General features: G+C 35.8%; 2 protein-coding genes across 2 annotated transcripts in view; both read right to left on the bottom strand.

Annotated features, from left to right (window-relative positions):
• The window catches only part of LOC123537559 (DNA-binding protein RFX6-like), a 36,173-nt gene extending 23,596 nt beyond the window's left edge, over window positions 1–12,577 (bottom strand). The window contains exon 1 of the mRNA XM_053528075.1: window positions 11,919–12,577. Within this exon, the coding sequence (XP_053384050.1) occupies window positions 11,919–12,192 (274 nt within the window). The 5' untranslated portion in view covers window positions 12,193–12,577. The remainder of the gene's footprint in view (window positions 1–11,918) is intronic.
• Window positions 12,578–19,551: 6,974 nt separating this feature from the next.
• Window positions 19,552–23,706, bottom strand: part of LOC123536922 (uncharacterized) — a 35,109-nt gene continuing 30,954 nt past the window's right edge. Inside the window, exons 5-6 of the mRNA XM_053528076.1 lie at window positions 21,818–21,918; window positions 19,552–20,748 (exon numbers count right to left, since the gene is read on the bottom strand). Of these exons, the coding sequence (XP_053384051.1) occupies window positions 20,560–20,748; window positions 21,818–21,918 (290 nt within the window). The 3' untranslated portion in view covers window positions 19,552–20,559. The remainder of the gene's footprint in view (window positions 20,749–21,817; window positions 21,919–23,706) is intronic.

Consider the following 23,706-nt stretch of genomic DNA (forward strand, 5'->3'; position numbering starts at 1 on the left):
TATCCATCGAAGTTCTGGAAACTTGATTAATGATAACTTTCTACAAACATAACCGTATTCTATAGCATTCTAGCTGTTTTTTTAAAAGGTGTATAGATCTATTTTTGTTCGTTTTATATATACAACATTAATACCATACTCGTTTTTATTTTCTGTAAGTTACAGAGGAACCAAAAACATCAATATTTTGTCTATATTGGTATACGATGGGCTGCGATGGCCCGAGCCTACGATTGTTCACGACAGTAGACAATAAAATGTTATGCTACTGCAATCAGGAGAACGCACGTTATTGTGCGACATGCGTCAACCCGGTAAAGTCGCATGACGTCATATAATGTCACGAAAACTACGACGTAGTACGAACATCCTGCGATAGGCTTACGACTGCCTTAATTAAGTAGACCTGCTGCGACGGTCTACAGCATTGTCGTGAGCATCACAGAATGGTATATAATTCATATCACTTCCACTTTCAGGCCAGTACACAATTACCTGAAGATGCCGCTGAAAAGGTTCAACTGGGGTGAAATCAGAGCTGATGAAACATGACTTTAACTCCGAGCAAGACTGTTTGAACGCATGACGATGAAGTGATGACTGGGAAGAAGTTACCCGCAAAGTAGCTACGATCATGGTGATATCGTATGATACCGCACGATATCCTACGTGTTTGGTAGTTACCTGCGGACAGGTGAAAGTAATCTGCGTGGTCATATGGTGGTCTATGATGGGCGTACGATGGTCTACACATTCGCCATCGTAGATCGCCTTTTGAACATTTTGAAAACTTCTATGGCCCTTGGAGGCCGCAGAATCGTACATCCATGATTCTCCGCGGTTCTCCACGTTCTTACAATGGTAGATGATCGTAGGATCTAATGGACTATAGCTTAAACTATGACTTTTTCTGAGTTCAACTTTTTATTATGCAATTTAACACTTTCCAAAGTTCATGGACGGGGGCATTGACCACTTTCCGGTCTTACAAAAAAAAAATTAGAAAAATATTCAATAGGTAGCTGTTTTGTGTTATAGTAAAATAGGTATGATTTTTTTATACCTGTACATTTATTCATGATGTTACATGAAGTAATGCTTGTTTATTTGTGCTGTGTTTTCTGAAATAGAATCAATTGTATTTCTTCAAAATGTCTGGAATAAATAATTTCTGTGTGAGCAATAGGACATTTTATATGATTGAGAAAAAAAAAACAAAAAAAAAACAAAACAAACGTGTCTTACTTTCCTTGTTTTACTACAACTCTTAGATTTCGCTTCATTTCAATGTCAAAGTATGCAATGACAGCAATGAAACTGGTATACTAGATTGACAAAAAAACAACAATTCTTATTTTTTGAAGTAGTCATAGGTCAGAAGTGACAAGGTCATCAGTGCACACTTATAAACTGCTTGCCGGCTTATAATCAAAACTATTTGCCAGAGGTTGATAGTTTTGACTTCTGACCGGCAAGCCATTTAATAAGTGTTCTATTACTTGACATTGAAACATAAACCTTTGTTGAATATTAGACCGGCTAGTAGCACAAATTATAGACCGGTGATTTTTATAAGGAGTCGTATAATATTTGTTTATTTTGATTTTTGATTTTTTTTAATTACTATGAGAATCTATAGAGTTAATAAGGTCCATCTACATTTGATAGATAATAAATTAATAACCTTTTTTTTATATATCGGTTTTAACATTTTTAGCATATAGCACTGTTTTCCTGTTTAGTTTTAGTAAGATTTCTGTAATGTTAACACCATAAAAAGTCTCTAAAATTACATATTCTAAGACTTTAGATGTATAGTTAGGTTACCATTTTACAGTATTAGGTTGTATAGTGCGCTATTGCATGACATACGGAGTATGTAGTCAAGTGCTCCATATGGGCACATCATACTCTCATGCACTTCACACATTTACTGATGTTTACAGATACACACAGGCTCAGTCACACGTATATTATATATTCCCCCAAACACTTCATTCATACATCTTTTTTTCATACATACGCTCACAGACTCACACAAAATAGCTTTTTGAATTGTTGTTGTGATCACAAGTTAGATCCTGTTTTATCCTTTTAGATATATATATAATGTTTGTTGTATAAGATAGTATGTATTGGTACCTTATAATTCTATAATAAGAATGGTCATATGCATCTTATATGTTATTTTATATGTTTTATATATGTATGTATGCACGTGAAAGAGGCTCAAATAAAATAAAATAAAATAAAATAACATATATATATTACATTATATATATTATACCAGATTTATATAGCGTCCTTTTCATGATAAACACGTTCAAAGGCGCTTTACAGCAACTGCAGCCACACAGGGCGCGAAATCATCCTCTACTAGTACAGACCAGAGGGACAGAGTGAGATAAAGCCCCCAGAACAGACAGAGAGAACTTAGCTCTTTTCGAATAGACAGTCTGGTTCTTTAATGTGCCTGGTGTATAGCACCGATACACGCGAAGCCGCCTTTCCTGGGAAGAACCAGTACATGCCTCTAGTTAGGTGGGAGATACTCAAGAGAACCTCAGAAATTTCAAGTGCCTGGACTGGGATTCGAACCCCGGACCTCTGGATTGTCAAGCGTGTTACCACTAGACCACCGGCCCACCTATTATAATATACATTTTAGCAGAATGGTTTGCCAATCAATAATCAAAGCTATTGCCCTCGGTCCTAGTCAGAAATCAACCTTTATATTTATTTCTCATTAAAGTTTTGACTTTAGTCCTGCAAAATTTACTTTCAATAACTATAAAACCGCAGTTTATATAGGCAGTCGTGTAATAATGGAGTCAGATTTTTTAAAGTTTAACCTTTACCATGCTGGACACGATTGCTTCTGCCTTTGCGACCAGTGTAGATCATGATCAGCCTGCACATCCGTGCAGTCTGATCATGGTCTGCACTGTTCGCGTTTCAGTCAGTATCTTTTTGGTAAGCACCCCTTTTAACAGATAATGGTACTGTCCAAATTATTGAAAGATAAAAAAGTTCATTATAGAAATTTAGCATGGTAAGAGTTAATGTAATAATATCACTTATTCAGCACTCTGATGCATGTCTCTGTCATGATTCCTGAAGACAAGTTTGCTTACAGTGATATTTAATTGTATTTGCAGTCTATTACCGATAAAATGTCCCTGACTCACGGCGTGCCAATAAAATGACAATAAGCTCACGCACAGCTCATTTCGACAGCAAAATAAACTGAGACGAAGTGACTTTGCGTTATCCAAACTGATAGCAAATAAAGACCAAATGCTTGACAAAGTAGCCTCTTTATAGATAAATATTTTAACAGACAAAAAAAATTCGCCTTATTGCTGGTAGTTTCGATTGCGCTAACGCTTAAATATGGGCTGTGTCCGTTGTGTTGTAAAAAATAGTTAAAGGTATACTCGGACCACTTTTCATATTTGGAAACATGAACAATTTTTACATATCATTTTGTGAACTTAAATGTGCACTGATGGTACTATGTAGCAGGTTTGCAGTAGTTTGCAGTAGTTCACATAATATATGTATCACCAAACACAGTATACATGTGCAAACGCTTAAAAAACTGGAAGTCTTTTAACTAAAGACTGATACTGCATGATATTAAATTATGTATGTGCTTCCTAAATACGAAGTTGAATTTATATATGAGCCGTGCCATGAGAAAACCAACATAGTGGGTTTGCGACCAGCATGGATCCAGACCAGCCTGCGCATCCGCGCAGTCTGGTCAGGACCCATGCTGTTCGCTTTTAAAGCCTGCTGCAATTAGAGAAACCATTAGCGAACAGCATGGATCCTGACCAGACTGCTCGGATGCGCAGGCTGGTCTGGATCCATGCTGGTCGCAAACCCACTATGTTGGTTTTCTCATGGCGCGGCTCATATTTCGTCATGTTAAATATATCTGATGAGGACTTTTTACATTTAAAATAAATATCTAAAATATTTTTGTGAAAGATGGACATTGGACATCTTTAAATGTTGTTGCCCTGTACTTCAAATGCGTACGCAAACCGTTTTAAGACTTTGAAGAAAATCCTGTAGCGTTTTCATCTTCATTGAAACTCTACCGCTGGACCCGAAAATATTGCAAGTACGCGTTTTTATTAAAGTCAAATCATTATCTTCATATGAAATCAAGAAAATTCAGAAGTAAATAACAAAGCTTTGTCCTGACGGCAACATTCCCTCGTTGCTGTTTCAGTCTTTATTGTTTTTAAAAAAAAATTCGTGAGATATGTTTAGCAAATGTTATTATTTTCAACTAAGTAGTTAACATTACAGTGTTCTATGGAACAGGCTAAGTAACCGGGAAATCCTTACGGCAACTGTTACAATGTGTTAAGTATATGTTTGTCTTTAAGCTTGTGGACGGGTCGTTTCCCCGTAACGCCGTTCTAGAAAGTGAATTTTGCAATATGATACCCATGTAAAACGAGTATCATAAAATATTTGCATGACCCTAATACTTAGCTACATATGTATTGTTTTTGAATGCGGAAATATATATTATCCTCGGTCAATAAAGAAGTGTCTGGGATTAAATATATTTGAAAAAAAAGAAGTGACTCATTTCTGAAAACAAACTGGAAATTAAACACTATAATAGACTACATATGAGCCGTGCCATGAGAAAACCAACATAGTGGCTTTGCGACCAGCATGGGTCCAGACCAGCCTGCGCATCCGCGCAGTCTGGTCAGGATCCATGCTGTTCGCTAACAGTTTCTCTAATTGCAATAGACTTTGTAAGCGAACAGCATGGATCCTGACCAGACTGCGCGGATGCGCAGGCTGGTCTGGATCCATGCTGGTCGCAAAGCCACTATGTTGGTTTTCTCATGGCACGGCTCATATGGGATTAACGACGACAAGAGCACAGTCTATAACATGGCATAATACGCAAATGGAATGGCCAGACTATAAAACTGCGAGAGAGAAAAATTACTAAATGCAAGGGCTATAAGAGTCATAAATGCAAATTCATCTTACTCCCAAATTAAATTAAATTAAATCAAGTATTTCTCAACAGCCCTATGACAAACTCCATCACAGTGTTATGTTTTTCAGTATTTTAATTTTGTCGTACAAAAGTTTTTATCTCAGTAGTTAAATATTTTTTGCTTGTAAAACGAGCAAAAAACTAAAAAATAATTAAGTAAAACTAAAATTTCTTCTTTTTCTGCTGTTGTGACTAGCACCTGCTAAAAATGTAAATACAAATACAAATACATGGCATTTATATAGCGCAAAAATTATAAAATATTCTATTGTGCTTTACAATTACATAACACACATTTAAAATATATACATTCAAAATATGAACAGGATTCTAGAACTTAGATTTAGAGGTTTAGACATGTAAAAATACTATTTTCATACCACTACTGATATTTTGTATTTTAACAAGAGTTCACTCATTGTTCATGAAACTGACTAAACAAATGTGTTTTCACTGAGTTTTGATCTAAAGCTGGCTTCAGACTGAATGTCTCTTAGATAGCTAGGTAGATCGTTCCACCATTTGGGACCAACGACGGCCATAGATCTGTCTACTAATTTTGTTTGCCGTCTAGTGATGTTAAAGTTAGTGTCACCTTGTGAGCGTAGTCTATACCGTTGTCGAGTAGGTACAAACATTTCCCTCAGATATACTGGAACTGTACCATTGATGACACAGAAGACTATTACTAGGACTTTGAACATGACTCTAGCCTTAACTGGAAGCCAGTGTAACTCTTTCAGAAGTTCAGCACTTGATTGTTCATAGGAAGCATTCATGACTACTCTAGCGGCATGATTTTGGACTCGCTGTAGTTTGTTGATTTGGTAGGCTGGAATTACGGTATATAAACTGTTGCAGAAGTCAATGTGAGAATGAACCAATCCATGCACTAATGATTCAGTTGACTTTTGTGTGAGATGTTTCCGTATAGCTTTAAGGTTTCGTAACTGCACATGAGCTATCTGACACTTTTTCTGGATGTGATGGTCAAAGTTGAGTGTGTTGGTCATGGTTACACCCATGTCTCTGACATGACCCACGCATTTTACGTCACACCCACCAACGTTTACACTTGTGATGTTCAATTTCGCTAACTGTTGTCTGGTTCCATACATAATTATTTCAGTTTTAGACTGATTCATTTTCAGTTTGAAGGTTGTCATCCATTTTATGATTTCATTGAGACAACTGTCGAGTTGTTGAAGAACAGTTGTCTCATTTTGAGAATTTCCCGCTTGAATTTTTAAAGCAATCTTGTGGTCATCCGCGTATCCATAGAGATCGGCTGGATATTTCTGCACCACTCGGTTGAGAGCCGATATATACAGGGTAAAGATCAAGGTCCGGCACAAGAACCCTGCGGGACACCAAACCTCAGCTGCTCCGTGTCAGATGCGGACTGTTCGACTAAAACTTTCATTGTTCTGTTCTGTTCGTGAGATAAGATTCTATCCATTTCAAGGGAGTGCCATGTATACCAAATTCATCTTGAAGGATTTGAATCAGTATCGGGATATCGATGGTATCGAACGCTGCACTCAAGTCGATCATGACCACGATTGTTTTTTATTTTTATCCATGGTTTCCAAAAGATCATTTTACATTTTGCTGTTTCAACCCCATGATATTTTCTATAGGCACTTTGGTAAGCTGAGAGGAGATTGTTAGCTTCAATATGCTTATTGATTTGGTTTAGTGTAGGTTTTTTTTCAAGAATTTTGTAGAGGAATTTGTTAAATTGACACCGGGCGATAGTTTTGCAGTTCAACTCGGGGACCTTTCTTCTTCAACAAAGGTTTTATCACAGCACTTTTCCACACACCAGATAGCAGTGATCGATTTACAATTTCTGTCACAAAGGGAGCAAGTTGTGAAAAATGCTCCTTTAATTGTTTAGTTGGAATCACATCAAGTTCACAAGTTGTAGATTTTGATGCATATACAAGTTTGAAAATATCGTTTTCGGAAAGTGGTTTGAACGCAGTAAATGTATTCATAATCACAGGTGGATTCGAGTAGGAAGAATTACCATTGCTGGGTGTTTCATTTGGTATATTGTCAAGATCATTTCTCAACTTGATTATTTTATCAGCAAAGTATCGTAGGAAATCATTTGCCAAAGATACTGCACTTGTGTGTAATGGGAGCGGATTGCCTTCGACCTTCCCAGTATATCTGATGTAACAGCATATAACTTTTTGATGTTTCCTTCTGCTTCACCAATCTTGTTCTAGTAGTACTCATCCTTGGCCCTAGAAAGTTCAGCACTATATATGTTTCTTACATCGCTATATACTTTCTTTGACAGGGGAGATTTGTCATTCATAAAAATTTTCTCTATTGATCGTTTGTATTGTTTCAGCTGTTTTAGGTATCAGTAGGAACTGTCGGTCTACAGAGAATAGTTCTTTCCTTTAGAGGGGCATGTTTCTGAACAATGTCAGACGTGATTCTAGTGAACTCAGACACAAGATCATTGACATTGGACGAGTTCACTACAATGTTGTTTAATTGTCCGAATTCTGTTTGTAATATGTCACTGAATACAGATTTCTAATTTCGAGATTTGATTTTCTTCCCTGAGGACGACACTGTTCAATGTTACAACTAACAAAGCAGTGGTCATAGATGTAATAGTCTGACAAAGGTTCTGAGACATTCACACGTTTGTTTTCTAGCTTTGTGACCATCAGGTCAAGAATATGACCACCAGAATGAGTTGGAGCATTGACATGTTGAACCAGTCCAAAAGATTTCAAACACTGCTGGAATTGTTTGGTGTAGCAATCTGACTTATTATCCATGTGGATGTTAAAGTCACCTAACAGCACTAGAGACTCAGATCTGGTCGTTATTTGTTCAAGAAACTCAGTGAATTCTGTCATAAACACAGCCTGGGTCATTGTGTGTCTCTCCGAATACGGCGGTCTATTTATTCCAAAGATGTAGAGGATGAACGATTGACTACATACTTTCCATTCAGCATATTCAAAGGACTGAAAGATTTTTGCTGGGCATCTTGACACTTTGAGATTGTTTCTGTACAATAGGGCAAGTCCTCCACCTTTACGATCGGGTCTCGGGACATCATCAAAGCAGTAACCATCCTGAGAAATTCCCCCCTGACAATGTCATCACCATCCGGCTGTAGCCAAATTTCAGTGATCACACAGAGGTCTATACCCTCCTCCAATATGTGCTGGAGAAGGTCAGCAGACTTCCCTCGCACAAACCTTATGTTCACAGCTGAAAGTTTCAATTGTTTCTTTCTGTGGGCATTTAATAAGAATGAATGATTTACTTTAATTTGGGTCAAATGCGAACGTTTCAATTGTTTCTTTCTGTGTGCATTTAATATAAATGTATGATCTGGTTTAATTTGGGTCAAATTTGTCAAGTGAACATCAGCTTTAGACTTTATCCTCGGGCGACCAGCCATTATACTTTTTCAGCATAGCTAATGTTTCTTCACCTCCTAGGCACAACTCTATATACTATAGTAATCCAATAACTGGTCTCCACTGTACTGTTTACATGTACACGAGTTAGCCATAACTTCGAGTGAGATGTTGTTGGCCAAAACTGATGAAATTATTGAAGCGTTACTCCAATATTTGTCAATTTGCAATAGTTCTACATCAAAGTTATTTATTAATCTAAAGATAATTCCATAAAATAAATTTTGCAGTATGTTGGTCACCAGTTTATTAACAACTGAGCCAAAAATCCAATCTCTAGAATCACTAGTTTTTGCAAAATAATACAATTTTGCAGAGCAGGAAAAAAAGCAGCCTACACCTGGCGCAAGAATACAACAGTAGGCTGTTGACACAATCTGACTAAAGTACATATCCTATTACGCTACGCATAGGATCTGAAAACGACCTATTCATGGCCTCGTTCTGACGACCCTTCCGCTAGCCAATCAGAGTTTGGCTTACAACATTTTGCAAATCTACCTGTAGCCTTGATTTTTGATATTTACAATTATTATGTCGTTTTGTGTCAGATGGCCGGTTAGCTCAGTCGGTAGGCCACTTGCTTTGAAAGCGAGGGGTCCCGGGTTCGAGCATATCAGCATATGTGAATGGGTCGTTCTCAGATCTTCGTTTAGAAGATCAAGTACTTTAGTCAGATTGGCTGTTGACAGTAAACAATGAAATTACTTGAACAGTATAGTGGACGCAACTTGACCCCTATGGTTGACCTTTGTATTATAGAACATAGTGAGGCACAACCTATTATTGAAAAGGAGTGTACGTAAAATACGATCTGCACGAGAAAAATGAAATATAAATTTGTGTAAATATAAATTAGTGTATTCGAAATTTTAACTGATCAAATGAAAGTATATATACTTTGATACTGCACTGTTTACAAATTAATTCCATATAAATATACACGGATACCCTAAGCACCCTTGATTTCTACAATGAAATAGTCGATATGAATAATCAGCCTAAGGTCAACCATCGCGGTCAAGTTGCGATTACTATAAGAGAATTTGACGAAAGGCGTACTGCAAAATATAGATACATTAAATACTTTCATTATGTTCTTAAAGGTTGTGACATAAATGTCAATTTGCCTGTAGATTATGGCGAGCATTTGATTTACCAGGCGTTGCCAAGCGAGTTGCCATTTTAGGATCACATGGTTGTAGTATCGTCACGTGATTTGCTTGAAGTTTGACAATATTCCTGCGCGGAGGTTGGCCCTGTCAATGTGTGCATACATACAGAGATACAGTTAATTTTTTCTCGCTGAATAAAATTGATAAAATGCTTGGCAGAGCCTCTCATTTTATTATAAATTCAACATAAAAAGGCGCTCATGTAATATTCTCTATATATCTATAATTCATAAATATTGAAGAACGTATGTTCTGGAAATCTGCAATCGTAACTTGATTTACAGTGAATTTATAAGCATCCTTTTTAGATTAGAAGAAAAAATAGAAAGAAATATATAGAACAAAAAATAGAAAGAAATATATAGCGAAAACCTGTCATTTTAAAGGGAAGTTATTCTGGTGTAAACACACAAAATAAAACAAGCCTTTAAGGGTATTAGAAAGATCTATGTAGCAACCTATTATCAGATAACTTACGCTTTTAATCTCGCTGTGTTATTAATGTCATAATATTTGATAAACATATAGAGACGAATGCACGATAGTGTGTAAAGTTTGAAAGCCGCACCACTTAAAGGACGGGCTGAGAGAGAGCGTTGTAACATCGACCCATGTTTTTTAACGAGCATAGAAAAAATAAATCCGTTTTTTTTTTCGATGTCAGTTTGCGCAATGAAATAAATAGCTGACTGACCAGATTAATTTCGGCTTTGTTGCAATAGTTCAAAAGGTGTTTGCCGTAAGAACTTGCCCCGCCGCATCATACACGATCTCTATAAAATATTCATAATTTCGAAAATGTTTATTATTCCCAACATAGTTCTTTCTGTATGATAAATCAAATTTTCGTTTTTAGTAATCACGTACATTTTATATTAATTTAATTTTTCTTGATATTGTAACCATGTCATCTCAAATAGCAGGACAAAAATTGATAAACATACAAGTACTGTTAAGTATTCGTAACAGACACTAAAGTATTGGTGATGCCGGCGCTTTAGCAAAATTGTTTTTGTCAAGTAAACATTGCACAAACAAGCTGGAATGACTAATAAATAAATTTGAAAAAATATCCACCTCCTTTGCTAATGCGGACAACTAGATATTGGAATAAAAATAAATATCTGAGATATTTCTGTAATATACATCTGTATAATAAAATTTTCCTCTGACTGATGCGAATTCCAAAGAATTACGGATGAGTTAAGCGCATTTCTAAAAATCATAACATGTTATCAAAAACATATAATTTTGATAACAATAAAAGAAATTTAATAAAAATTACAATTCTCATTCTCATTAATAAAGTCATAATTTGCCGTGTGTATTTATGTTCATTAGTATATCTATAGAGCGAGAATAAATTTGACATTGTCCTATCATTCATTTGGCGCGAACCTGTAAATTCCTATATCCGAGAAGTAGGTAATTATTCAAAATGTAGGAGGTAAATAAATTCAGTTATGTAGAAAATCTTTCGTAAATATAGGAACTGAATATGTATCAAATCAACAAAAATTACAAAATGTTTCAAATGTTTATCCGCTATCCCAAAATCCAGAGTATTGTCTCTGTGCCTGTCGTATCATAAAGGAAATATATATATATATAAAAAAAAACTGGACAAAACAGGCCTAAGAAAAAAGGAGTGGTTACAGTCGCCGACTCCAAATTACTTGCCCCGCACCACTGGTTTAAACCTCACTTGGGCGAATTGTTTCCGAAGTGTCCCAAACTATGCATGGGCCGTAATGTCCTTTGTCCGAAATGAGTTGACACCGTTCTACCCAGGTGCCTGCCCGTGCCAGAAATTTTACCCGGATTAGCACCCTGGGCCTTCCTCCGCCATCAATAGTTTGAAACTCGCCTTATGATCTATAAGTATGTCAGAGTGACGCTGAACCGAACAAAACAAAAGAAGAAAAAGATTTCACGCAACACAAATGATTAGATATATATATATTGATGCTAGAAATGGTACACAAGTAGTTAAATCATTATTTCACCTAGAATTGTATTATAAGAAAAATGCAAAATAGAGAAAAATAAGTAAATATGATTCGATACCTTTTTTGAATAAAACAACAAGTCTTTTTCTCCTAAAACCTAATCTTTTTTCTCAAATATACTAGCCCTTTGTCACTGCACTTCATTTAATATCAGACATATAGGGCCGTTGCGAAACGTAGGCAAGTTGGCTAAGCAACAAGAAAACGTACAAAAATGTGAATTAGGCCTTACCTTGTTCTAGCCCGGCCGAACCTGCAACATCTCCGTTAATATTCTGTTCAACTATCTCCAACTGACATCCTCGTCGTACCGTATTACTAGCCGGGAACCGTATCTGGGCTTCAAATTCACTATTCTGTGTTTGATATCCACGGCCACTGTCGTCTCGTGAAGTCCATGCTGAATTCGATGTATTCGAATAAGGATGATATCCCGTATTGTGGGTCGAAATATCGTAGTACGAATCCGGAATCACGGGCGGAAGATGGAGACTTATTCCATCCATATTTGAAGATCGCGTTTGTGGATCCGTTTACGTTTAAAATTTATAAAATGACTGTATAAATCAGTTGCTTGTTAAATACTTTAATATGCTCATAATGAATGATAAAACTGTATTCACTTCTTTAATGTGTTCTATTAACTTTCCTCACATAAATAAACCGCTGTATGCTAACACGTGTAATTTTCAATTTTAGAGACGTGAAAATATTATTTCCATTCTAAAATCTGTCTACTTGCACATATTCGCGTACATTCTTAATGTAAATGGCACCTTGGTCATTATGAATAAAAACAAAGCAAACTTTAGTTTAAATGATTAAACTAATATTTGAATTGGCGTTAAGTGGGAAGTGTTGGCGGCCTTATCACAAAAATACGCAACGGCGGCGAACAATGTCACACTAAACGAGGAAACAAGAATTAAACTATCTAAAAACAAACACAAGATAGTAAGGGTAACACCCATCACAATATCAAAGAAAAAATCGTCCAATGAAACATTCAGCGGGCGGAGTTTTATAATTCAGCAAAGAATATTCAGAACATAGGTAGAAATTGTATATTTTACATTTTTGCACATATATTTTTCACAAAGAGTCTTGTAGTTGCCAATATCCTTTCAAATTAGCTATTCGTGGTAACATTTACTGAACATGCCAGTAGATATACTTTACAGTATTTTTATCAGGTTCCCTTTCAAACACTGGCAAAATATCCACCGCGTTCTTGTTGATTCCCAAACGATTCTTCATTTGTGGGATTTCGCATTTATATTCAACGGCTTTCCTAACACCACACCTGGTTCTTTTTGTTTTTATCTATGCTATATTTTAACAGACTTGAATCATGAAAATTTGGGCATAATGTTTAATGATTATTTTATCGTAATAAAACAAAACAACGATAGTAATCGGAAGTAAACTCATTTAGCCGTAACGATTACAATAAGGTAACCCTTCAATCAAAAGTCACATAATTAGTATATCCCAAACGACAGCAGTACACTGTGAACCTATCGAATTAGAGGAAAACAAATTATCATATACTGATCTTTCAGCTCCGTGAATTTCAATATCAACGTGTATCCGCGGCCGTAACGTAATAAATCATATTAGCGTCTGATGGCCCTTTCACGCTTCAGTAGTATCAACATTTATTACAAAAAAATGTGCCGGTGTAATGAAGTATTTCGACCCCCATAGAATAACGACCCCCAGGTCATTATTCTATAGAAAATGTGACTCCTTTCCTATAAAATATTGACTCCCCTTATAAAAAAACTGACTCCCTTTAGGTCATTATTCTATAGAAAAACTGACCCCTCCAAGTAAAATACTGACTCCCTAAAGATGAATCCCTTCGAATCTCATAGAATAACGACCCCGGTTATTATTCTTTAGAAAAAGTGACTCCTTCCATGTAAAATACTCACTGCCGAAATTACTACATTCGAACTCTCATACAAAATCGATTCCCGGACATTATTCTATTTAAAAAAGTTACTCTTTCCGTGTAAAACACCGGCTCCTAAAAAGACTTTCGACGATAATATCTATTAAAATGATCCCCACCAAACCTAACGGACAATTTTACTAGATCTACAACTCTAATACCCTCCACTGCCAATAGTTAACATTTTGATTGTACTACTACTACTGGTGCCGCTACTTCTATTGCTATTACTACATGTACTTCTTCTTCTTCTTCTACTACTACTACTACAACTGCTACTACTGATACTACTATACCTGCTTCCACTAATACGTCTTGTACATCTACCTCTTCTTTTCCTGCTGCTGTTGTTGCTGTCACTTATTCCTCTGCTGCTGCTGCTGCTGCTGCTGCTGCTGCTGCTACTGCAACTGCCACTACCACTGCCACTACTACTACTACTACTACTACTTTCTATTGTTGCCGCTACCGTACTTTACTGCCACTGCTAAGTATTGCAACTTATATTAATACTAAGTTCTATGCTAGCAGTTTCTTGTGCAGTTTTCTTCCCGTTGCGGAATGCTCTGAATTTCTGTGTCAGGTGATGGTATCTGGGGCTAATGGTCAAACGGAAGGACGGACGGACAAGGGCAAATCTATATGCCCCCTCCCTCGAGTGGGGGCATAAAATGCAGCAATTAGGTCTTAGATACATGAGTTATCACTAAATTTGACCAAATGACCGGGGGTCGTTTTTTTATGGGAGTCAATATTCTTCGTGAAGTTCAGTTTACTTCACGTGGGGGAGTCATAGTACTATGATCTGGAGGTCATAATACTATGACCGGGGGGTCGCTTTTTCTATAGAATAATCACCGGGGAGTCATTATTCTTTGGGGATCGAAATACTTCATTACACCGGCCGCCCTAAGGATCAGTTTTGTGACGTCACTACAAACAAGTACATTTACGTCGATAATTTTCTAATTCACTCAGTCAAATGAGCAAAATGTGTACTTTTTATAAGTGAAAATGAATATGCAACAAAATGATGATCAGCTTTGCATCGAGAAGTATGCACTCTTTTTTTGCAGATTAATATCGCGCCGCTAACGTCGCGCAAAATCTCCACTGCAGAACTCGTGCATATTTCTGGATACAAATTTGATAATCTAGCAGAACAAGTATCCAATATCAATGTAAGAGCATATTTTATCCCATGGAGATTGTAATGTCGGCTGGAAAATTGTTTGATCCCGCAGATGGCACTATTTGCCGCATAACGACCGGCAAAAAGTGCACTCATTTTGCGACTTTATTTTTGGTTACCGTATTGCATCTGTGACGGCTCAGTGCGTCTACACACAGTTGTTGTTGCTGTTATGTTTTATTCAACTGAATATATTATTAAACAACGTATCCAATTTTCACTCAAATCTGTTAAAATTTGGCAGAGATAAAAACAAAAACCAAGTGTGGAGTTAGAAAAGCCGTTGAGTAGCTTATATTATTTTTAGTAAATTATCTAAATATCTGAGTGAAGCATACATTTTTTGTTTTAGTTATTTCAAAGAAAATTATCAAATGTGAAAATATCAAATATGAAATGAAACAGAACTGATTTTTTTGTTTTAAAATAAAACTTACTCGTGAACAATAAATCTTAGATTCATTTTTCAAACTCAAACAAACGAATATACACGAGATGCCTGTGCAGATATACATACATAAACATTTCCGGGATTTGAAAATTGTACCAAGATACACTGTTACATACTGTTTTTGGTATCAGATAGATTACTATCGTCAAATACTCCATTTGTAACAGAAGAGGCACAGTTCTTAGCATTATATCTGTAGGCAAGTATACAGTATACTTTTGACCAGCTTTTGCAGACCGCAATTCAGACATACAGGTCATAGAAAATATTAAATTCAGTTTGCTGAATTAAAAGCTAAAAGCCTAGAGTATAAGAAAAGAATCGATTATCTGGAGTGACAGTTTCAGAAACAACGTAATGACTATGAACAACAAGAGGGCCAAGATGGCCCTAAGTCGCTCACCTGAGTAACACACAATAACAGTGTAAACATATTTTACCTAGTGATTTCATGGAGACTAATATTCTGACCAGTTTTCATTAAGATTGGACCAAAAAATGTGGCCTATTGAATGTAAACAAGCTTATTCTTTGATTTGACCTGGTGACCCTAATTTTTGACCCTACATGACCCAGATGAAAATTCATCCTATATTTCCTGCACAGAAACATTCTGACCAAGTTTCATGCACATCAAATGAACAAGAGTGTAAACAAGCTTTTCCTTTGATTTGACCGGGTGACCCTATATGACCCAGTTTCGAACTTAGCCTAGGAATCATCAAGATAAACATTCTGACCAAGTTAGGGTCATAAATGTGGCCTCTAGGTTGTTAACAAGCTTTTCCTTTGATCTGACCCGATGACCTAGTTTTTGACCCGACATGAAACAGTTTCGATCCAGGCCTAGAAATCATCAAGATAATCATTCTATGCATGTTTGTATCAAATCAAAGCATAAATGAAACCTCTATATGGCTGAATGGGCCAAAATAGAAAATGTTGCCCCTTTCAGGGGCAGTAACTCAAGAATCCATGAAGGAATCTAGCCGGTTTTTGAAAGGAACTGAGATCTTGTTGTGACTTAAGTTGTGTGTAAGTGTAGTTAAAATCAAATATAAAATGTCACTTCTATGGTGTTCACAAGGTAAAAATTAACAAATTTTGGCTCTTTGAAGGGTCAATCAGGGGTCGTAACTCCGCAACCTATGATTGCATCTGATAGATTCATCATGGAATCCAAGATTTATTGTTGTTGAAGATATTTTGCAAGTTTGTGTCAAATCAAACCATAAATGAAGTCTCTATATGGCTGCAAAAGCCAAAATAGCAAATTTGGGCCCTTTAAGGGGCCATAACTCTGGAACTTATGATGGGATCTGGCCAGTTTTCAGAAGGAACTGAGATATTATGCCAATACAAGTGTGCAAGTTTGATTAAAATTGATTTCAAAATATGGTCTCTATCGTGTTCACAAGCCAAAAATAGCAAATTTTGGCCCTTTAAGGGGCCATAACTATGGAACCCATGATGGGATCTGGCCAGTTTTCGAAAGGAACCGAGATATTATGCCAAAACAAGTTGCGTGCATGTTTGATTAAAATTGATTGCGAAATGGTCTCTATCTTGTTCACAAGAAAATGTGAACGGACGGCGGACGGACGGACAACAGACAAAATGCGATCACAAAAGCTTACCCTGTCACTACGTGACAGGTGAGCTAAAAACTAGCTAGAGTTGAGACCAAATTACGGAGGAGAAAACGCTACTTGATATGGAACTAGTTAATGCAAAGTTGGACAGAAACCCGAACTGTAGTTGACGCTGGGGGGTATTAAAATTGTTAACACGAGCCGTTTTCAAAACACGTGTCCTCCACCCCATTAAGGCCTGTTGGAGGTATCTGGGTGTGTAATTTTCAGTCTAAAGAATGCTGTTACTCATTCCTTACAATGATGCTCCAGCCAAATTTTGATGAAGATCATCCAGACCTTTCATGAGAAGCCATTCAAATGTATTTTTTTTTAGTTCTAGTGGCCCCTATTAGGGGCCAAGCGCTCCCATTTGAACAAATTTGGGAGAAAACCTTATAATGATGCTAAAGGTCAATTTTGATAAAGATCTGTCAACCAGTTCATAAAAGAGTTTTCAACTTTAAGCTCAAATTGCCTCTAAAAAGGGAAAAGTTTCCCCATTCAAAAACAGTTCATGAGAAGTCATTTAAGAGGTTTTACTATTTCAAACTGAACTCCAATGTGCCCCCATATGCCTAAAACTTGTAGAGGACCTTATGATGCTACAGACATAGTTTGATGAAGTTCCATTAAGCATTTATAAGCAGGTCATTTACAGGTATTTCTATTTCTAGATCTATTGCACCTTGAAGGGGCCCCTAGTGGCCCCATTTGGACAAAGTTTGATAAAAATCAATCCAGTGGTTAATTAGAAGAGGTGGATTAAAAGCAGTCCTAAAAAGGGGCCAACTGCCCACATTTGAACAAATTTGCAACAGGATCTTATAATGATGTAAAACCAAGTTTGATGAAGATCCATCAAGTGGTTCATGTGAAGATATTGTTGAAAAATGTTTCTTTTTCAGCTTTGATGGCCTCTGAAGAAACTTGACAGAGGTCAATGCTCAAATGCTACTGACCAAGTCTGATGTAATTCTCACCATTAGTTCCAGATATGCAAGGAAAAATATTGACACAGGATGCTGCACAACAGCTCACTCTGAACACTGTTAAGGTGGTAGGTTACCTTGTTACAAGGGTAAATTCAAATTAGTTGAACCGCAGCACATTTTTGTATTTCGTGTAATATGAAGTTTTAACTGCTACAATCTCAATTTCGTTTGTCTCTGTCCCTTCAAGTTCAATTTTTATCCAGGTTTGAAGAACATGACCCTCCAAAGGTATTTCATATTGAAAGAAGGAAAATATGGATATTTAACACTTTTCAGTGTATTTTAGTTTCATTGATATCCGTTGAAGTCTGCATAATTGATAATTTTACTAGTATGCACGTTATCTTTCTAATAAAAGCTTAAAATGTATATGTCGCGGGGCTCGTGTTTCCATGGTAACGCATTTTCTCTCATTTTTAAACAACTATGTATAAAAATAGGGGTTTTCGACGGCTTCAGTGCCATTCTGTTAATGACCATCATGGAACATTTGGGTAATATTATTAGCAAAATACCAAGCACTTTACATGGTACCCTATTTTTCTTAAAGTTTAAAGTAACCATGGCAACAGAGATGTTTAAAATAGCTTATATCTTGCTTTTTGTCGTAGTTTCTTATAAAAAAATATTGAATAAGATTATCTTTCTAGTTAATATAGCTATAAATCATATTATTTCTAACGTAAGTTATATTTTCGTGTTATTTGCATTTATTAAAACAAATTTCACAGCTTAGAATACTTACAGCAGTACCCCTCGTCTGGCATTTTTCATGGAAAAATCGTTCAGTATGCTGCTATTATTCTCATGGATATTGTTGAAATGAAAATAAAAGGCCAAAGCTGTGTTTCTTAAATAGACCAGTGTCAACGCTTTTAAATTTTACATTTAGATACATAGGTCACGGGCTTCGTTTCCATGGTAACATCAATTCAATTCAAGAAACCACATTTTTCTACCGAAATTTGAACAATTTTAGATCTTAGTTTTAATATATAAGTAACAAATTATCAACAGAACCTGAAAAATAGGTATTACAAATCAAACTGCTAGATTTTTTATTTGAAAATGGCCGTAACAAGTAACCTTTCACCCAACTATATTCCAAATAACATTGGTTACCATCATCCATTTTCTTACATTCCGCATAACATTTCAATATAACTACAAAAAAGAAGCAAACTATTGATTTTTATTCAGAGCAAAAGACTCATAAAAATATTTCAGCAAATAATGGTTATTTGAAAATAGTTAAAATAAAAAAAAATGCACAGAATTACGTACTTTCAAGATAAAAACTATTAATTTTGCGCGGTAACTGACACGTAACGTCATGACGTCATTTTAAGGCAACATTGTTTTGAAGCGTTTCTGCGGCAATTTATTCATTATTTCTGAATTATTAAATCATAAAGCATCAGATCGAAAACAGGTTCATGATTTGTTTTCAGAAGAATGAATATACAAACACATTTAGTTTGTCGTAAACGTCGTCGTAAATCGTCACGTTAGCTTCCGGTTGGACATGCGCACATACAAAAATGAAGGTAACCTACCTCCTTAAGGTGAGCTAAAATGAAGCCTATACATTGTTTGCTGGGTTTTTCTTGTATGAAATCAAACAAAATGAAGCCAATAATGCTGTATCAATTTTATTGTTTTGCAAAATAGTAGTCTGCTTCATGGTGAATTTGGTACAAGTATGTAACAAACTACCTAACGCATGACAAATAATATTAACTTTGTATGGAATTTATGGTCAGATAAAACCCTAAAAATAATCAAAAGATTTACATGCAAGACCACACTTCAATCAATATATGTTCAGGCAGAAAACATCTATGTAAACGATTAAAAAAATAAAAAAATTCCAAAGAACATACTGCAAAAATAAATCAATATAATTTTAATCTGCCAATTTCGGGAAATTAAATACAAGAATTTAACTTCATCTACAGTTATCAAAATGCATGTAGATAAAGCCCACTTTATTCAATTTGTTGGATCAGTGATTTTCCACAAAACTTTGCGACTGGTTTACATCAATGGATGAACAGAAAATGAATTTCTTGGTAAGAAATAACAGCCATAAAATTTGAAAACGAAGTATTTTACCTTTATGCAGATTTAATTTCATTTACCTAGAATGTCAACGTGTCATTTTGGAATCAGACACAGTAAAAGAAACTACAGACCCCATATAGTCAGAGCTAACGTTTAGGAGGAAACGAAAAAAAAATGTTTCAGTGAAGTATTGAGACTGATGTTTACATCCTTCAGTTAACACAAAATGCTTTCCTTGTGGAGGAAATGCTTAAAATAATTATTCTTGGTGCCTGATACAACTGTAAGACAGAAACTATGGTCTGTCAAATTTCTTTGTACATTATCGTATCTGCATCTAAGGCCAACGGTGTTACAGTTTTTCCATGTTTCATTCTAACATTCATTCAACAACTGAAAGATGTATGGCACATTCGATGAAGATAAAATGCCTACATGGTTCATCTCCCCTTAAAATTGCCACATAATTTTTTTCCATATCACACTTTGATATAACATCTCAAACCAATTTTGCTTAAGGCACACACTCATTTCATTCTATGTTATCACATCAATAGATCTTAACACACTAATCCTATCTTTATCATTTTTCACTGTCTGATTTATCCGATATTTCTCCTAGTGCTTTCTTATACTCTTCTAAGTCTTTATCTTTTTGTTTCAATTGTTCTTTAAAAGCTTCAGCTTGTCTTTTAATTTCTTCAAGCTCTCGCTTTAGTTTGTCCTGAGCTGTTTCTTCATCTACCAGTTCTGTTGCATCGCCTGTACCGTTCTGAAAAAATGTGAAATGGTATGTTTCTAATTCTGGAGTCAAACATACAAAGTAAGAAAGTGAATATACCTGTTAATCAAAATACCTTATAGCATATATAATGAGTTACTGTAAAATTGGATTTGTGTTGCTCTGATTTTTATGGATTCTGTGGTTGCATCAATCCAAATATTTCAATCCTGAAGAAAAAAAGAGTTTTTCCTAGTTATATCTTAGAAATCAATGAATTCAAGCCCCCATGAAATAGCTGATTTTGCGAAACCATATAGTTCTATGTCCATTAAACCCCATTTTTCAACAGTATTTTAGTTACAAAACAAAAGTTTGCTAACTTAACAGCTGTTCATGAATTCTGTATGTACTGAATTGCTCTCCACAACAAACCACTTCCCCACCATTAATCAGAGGGGAACAAATTGCCTTATACATTGTCTCCTATCAAATTGGTACAAAGAAAATTAGCCTTGTCTCAATGTAAATGCAACACTTTCAATCCATAGTTTACTGCCCTAACTACATATTTAACCTGTTCAGCTCACTATATTAGTATTTCTGACTAGTGATTCAATACTTTTTTCAACATAAAAAAAACAGTCAAATTCTTTCCATTAAGTTTAGGTACAGGACAATGATTTTAACAAGGCTTGGCTAAAGCAAATTCTCAATGAAGGTGATAAATATCCCCAGATGCCACTGTGATACAGAGTAGAGCTGACTGACAGACAGACAAGCTTTGACCTCAAAATTTGACCTCGTTCCTAGTGTCCTGGGTCCTGTCCTGATGAGGTTAACCTAGCCTCATGAAAATTACTCCAGCTGTAAAGAAGATATATAGTGGACATGAAAAATACTGCTACCAGTATTTGACCTTTTACATCTGAGTTCATCCTTGACCTAAATTTATACTCAGACATCTACAGCTGCTGAGATTTAAGTCAGACTGACACAAATTAAGTCATATTATTGTAGAGGAAGACCCAACAGGTCCCGCCAACCCAACTGACAAAGTATTAAGTACAGCCTGGATCATTATTAGACCACTGATCCCAGGTAACTCGTAAGTACAGACCTTCTGCAACATAGCATCAACATCAATTTCTGTGGTCTCAATCTGTTCTTCTTCCTCTTCCAACTTCTGACGCTTACAAGCTGGCTCATCAGTTTCAGTAACTGAAGGTTGACAACAAAAAACATACAGGCTCTGATTAATTTACTGACAAATCCTGTCAATCAGAGTTCTAGGTATAATCAAACATGAAATTTTATAATTTTTGAAGGATATTCAATCCAATAGCTGCCTTAATCTTATAAACACAGCTAACAGAAAATTATTAATCTTGCTCTCTGAAATGTAGAGCAAGTGGAAACGTATCCTAGTAGTACATTAATTATATACAAAAATGTATACAAATATCTTAATTACTGTTTGATCCATCTTTACTGTAACAAGGTTTTTCCTTGATTTTTCTCTAAATACGAGTGGTATGGGTGGTAACAGGAAGTTTTAAAATTTCCTAAATACCTTCATCATTTACTGAATTTATCATAAAAAAAAGGTTTTGGCTGGGTATTTTCATTGTAAATTTGGTCATATTGGACACCAGGGGTTTTTTTGTTTTTTTTTGAAAATTTAAGTTTGGACTACCGGTATATTTGTTGACGGATTGTTATAAACTTTCAGGATAGACAGATAGCATAAAAGCAACATTTTGATGCAAAAAAAAAATTGCCAAAAAACTGAATGTTTTAAAGATAATTTAAACAAGAGGGCCATAATGGCCCTATATCGCTCACCTGTTATCACTGCACTTCAGGACAGGAAGGTCAAAAAATCATAATCAAGATCAATCAAAAGAATCATGAGTAAATATAGTTGAAATTTTCTTAAAGGTACAGATATGTCAAAATACACCTAAAAATTGGAGGTACCATCCATGTTGTACCACAGAAAAGTGGTCTCGGTTTTTCCCTACGGCCAATAATAAAGAAGTTACTAAATAAGCTATTTATAGTAACATAAAATAAAGTAACTCCTGGGGCTGGGTCAATTTGACCCTGGTGGGGTCAAGATTTGAAATTTTTTTGTAGAGGTCCACTAGGCAATGCTACATGTGAAATATCTAAGCTCTAGGCTTTCTAGTTTATTTTTAGAAAATTTTGAAGATTTTTCTATGTACAATCAAGTAACCCCATGGGGCAGGGTCAATTTGACCCCGGGGGTCATGATTTGAACAAATTTTGTACAAGTCTACTAGGCAATGCTACATGTCAAATATCTTAAGATCTAGGCCTTCTGGTTTATTTTTAGAAAATTTTTGAAGATTTTCCTATGTAAAATCAACTGACCCCTGGGCGGGGGTCATGATTTGAACAAATTTTGTAGCGGTCCACTAGGCAATGCTACATGTCAAATATCTAAGCTCTAGGCCTTCTGGTTAATTTTTTAGAAAATTTTCCTATGTTAAATCAAGTGACCCCTGGGGCGGGTCAATTTTGACCCCGGGGGTCAAGATTTGAATAAATTTTGTAAAGGTCCACTAGGCAATGCTACATGTGAAATATCTAAGCTCTAGACCTTCTGGTTTATTTTTAGAAAATTTCTGAAGATTTTACTATGTAAAATCAAGTGACCCCTGGGGCAGGGTCAATTTTGACCCCGGGGTCATGATTTGAACAACTTTAGTAGAGGTCCACTAGGCAATGCTACATGTCAAATATCTAAGCTCTTGAGCTTCTGGTTTTTAAAAAAAAGATTTTTTAAGATTTTCCCATGTAAAATCAAGTGACCCCTGTGGTGGGGTCAATTTTGACCCCGGGGTCATGATTTGAACAAATTTGGTAGAGGTCCACTAGGCAATGCTTCACACCAAATAACTAAGCTCTAGGGCTTCTTGTTTTTGAGAAGAAGATTTTTAAAGTATTTCCTTTCGGTTGCCATGGCAACCAGAGTTCTGCATG

This window comes from Mercenaria mercenaria, chromosome 17 (genome assembly GCF_021730395.1).
Source record: "Mercenaria mercenaria strain notata chromosome 17, MADL_Memer_1, whole genome shotgun sequence".
In the NCBI taxonomy this organism is placed as follows: domain Eukaryota; kingdom Metazoa; phylum Mollusca; class Bivalvia; order Venerida; family Veneridae; genus Mercenaria; species Mercenaria mercenaria.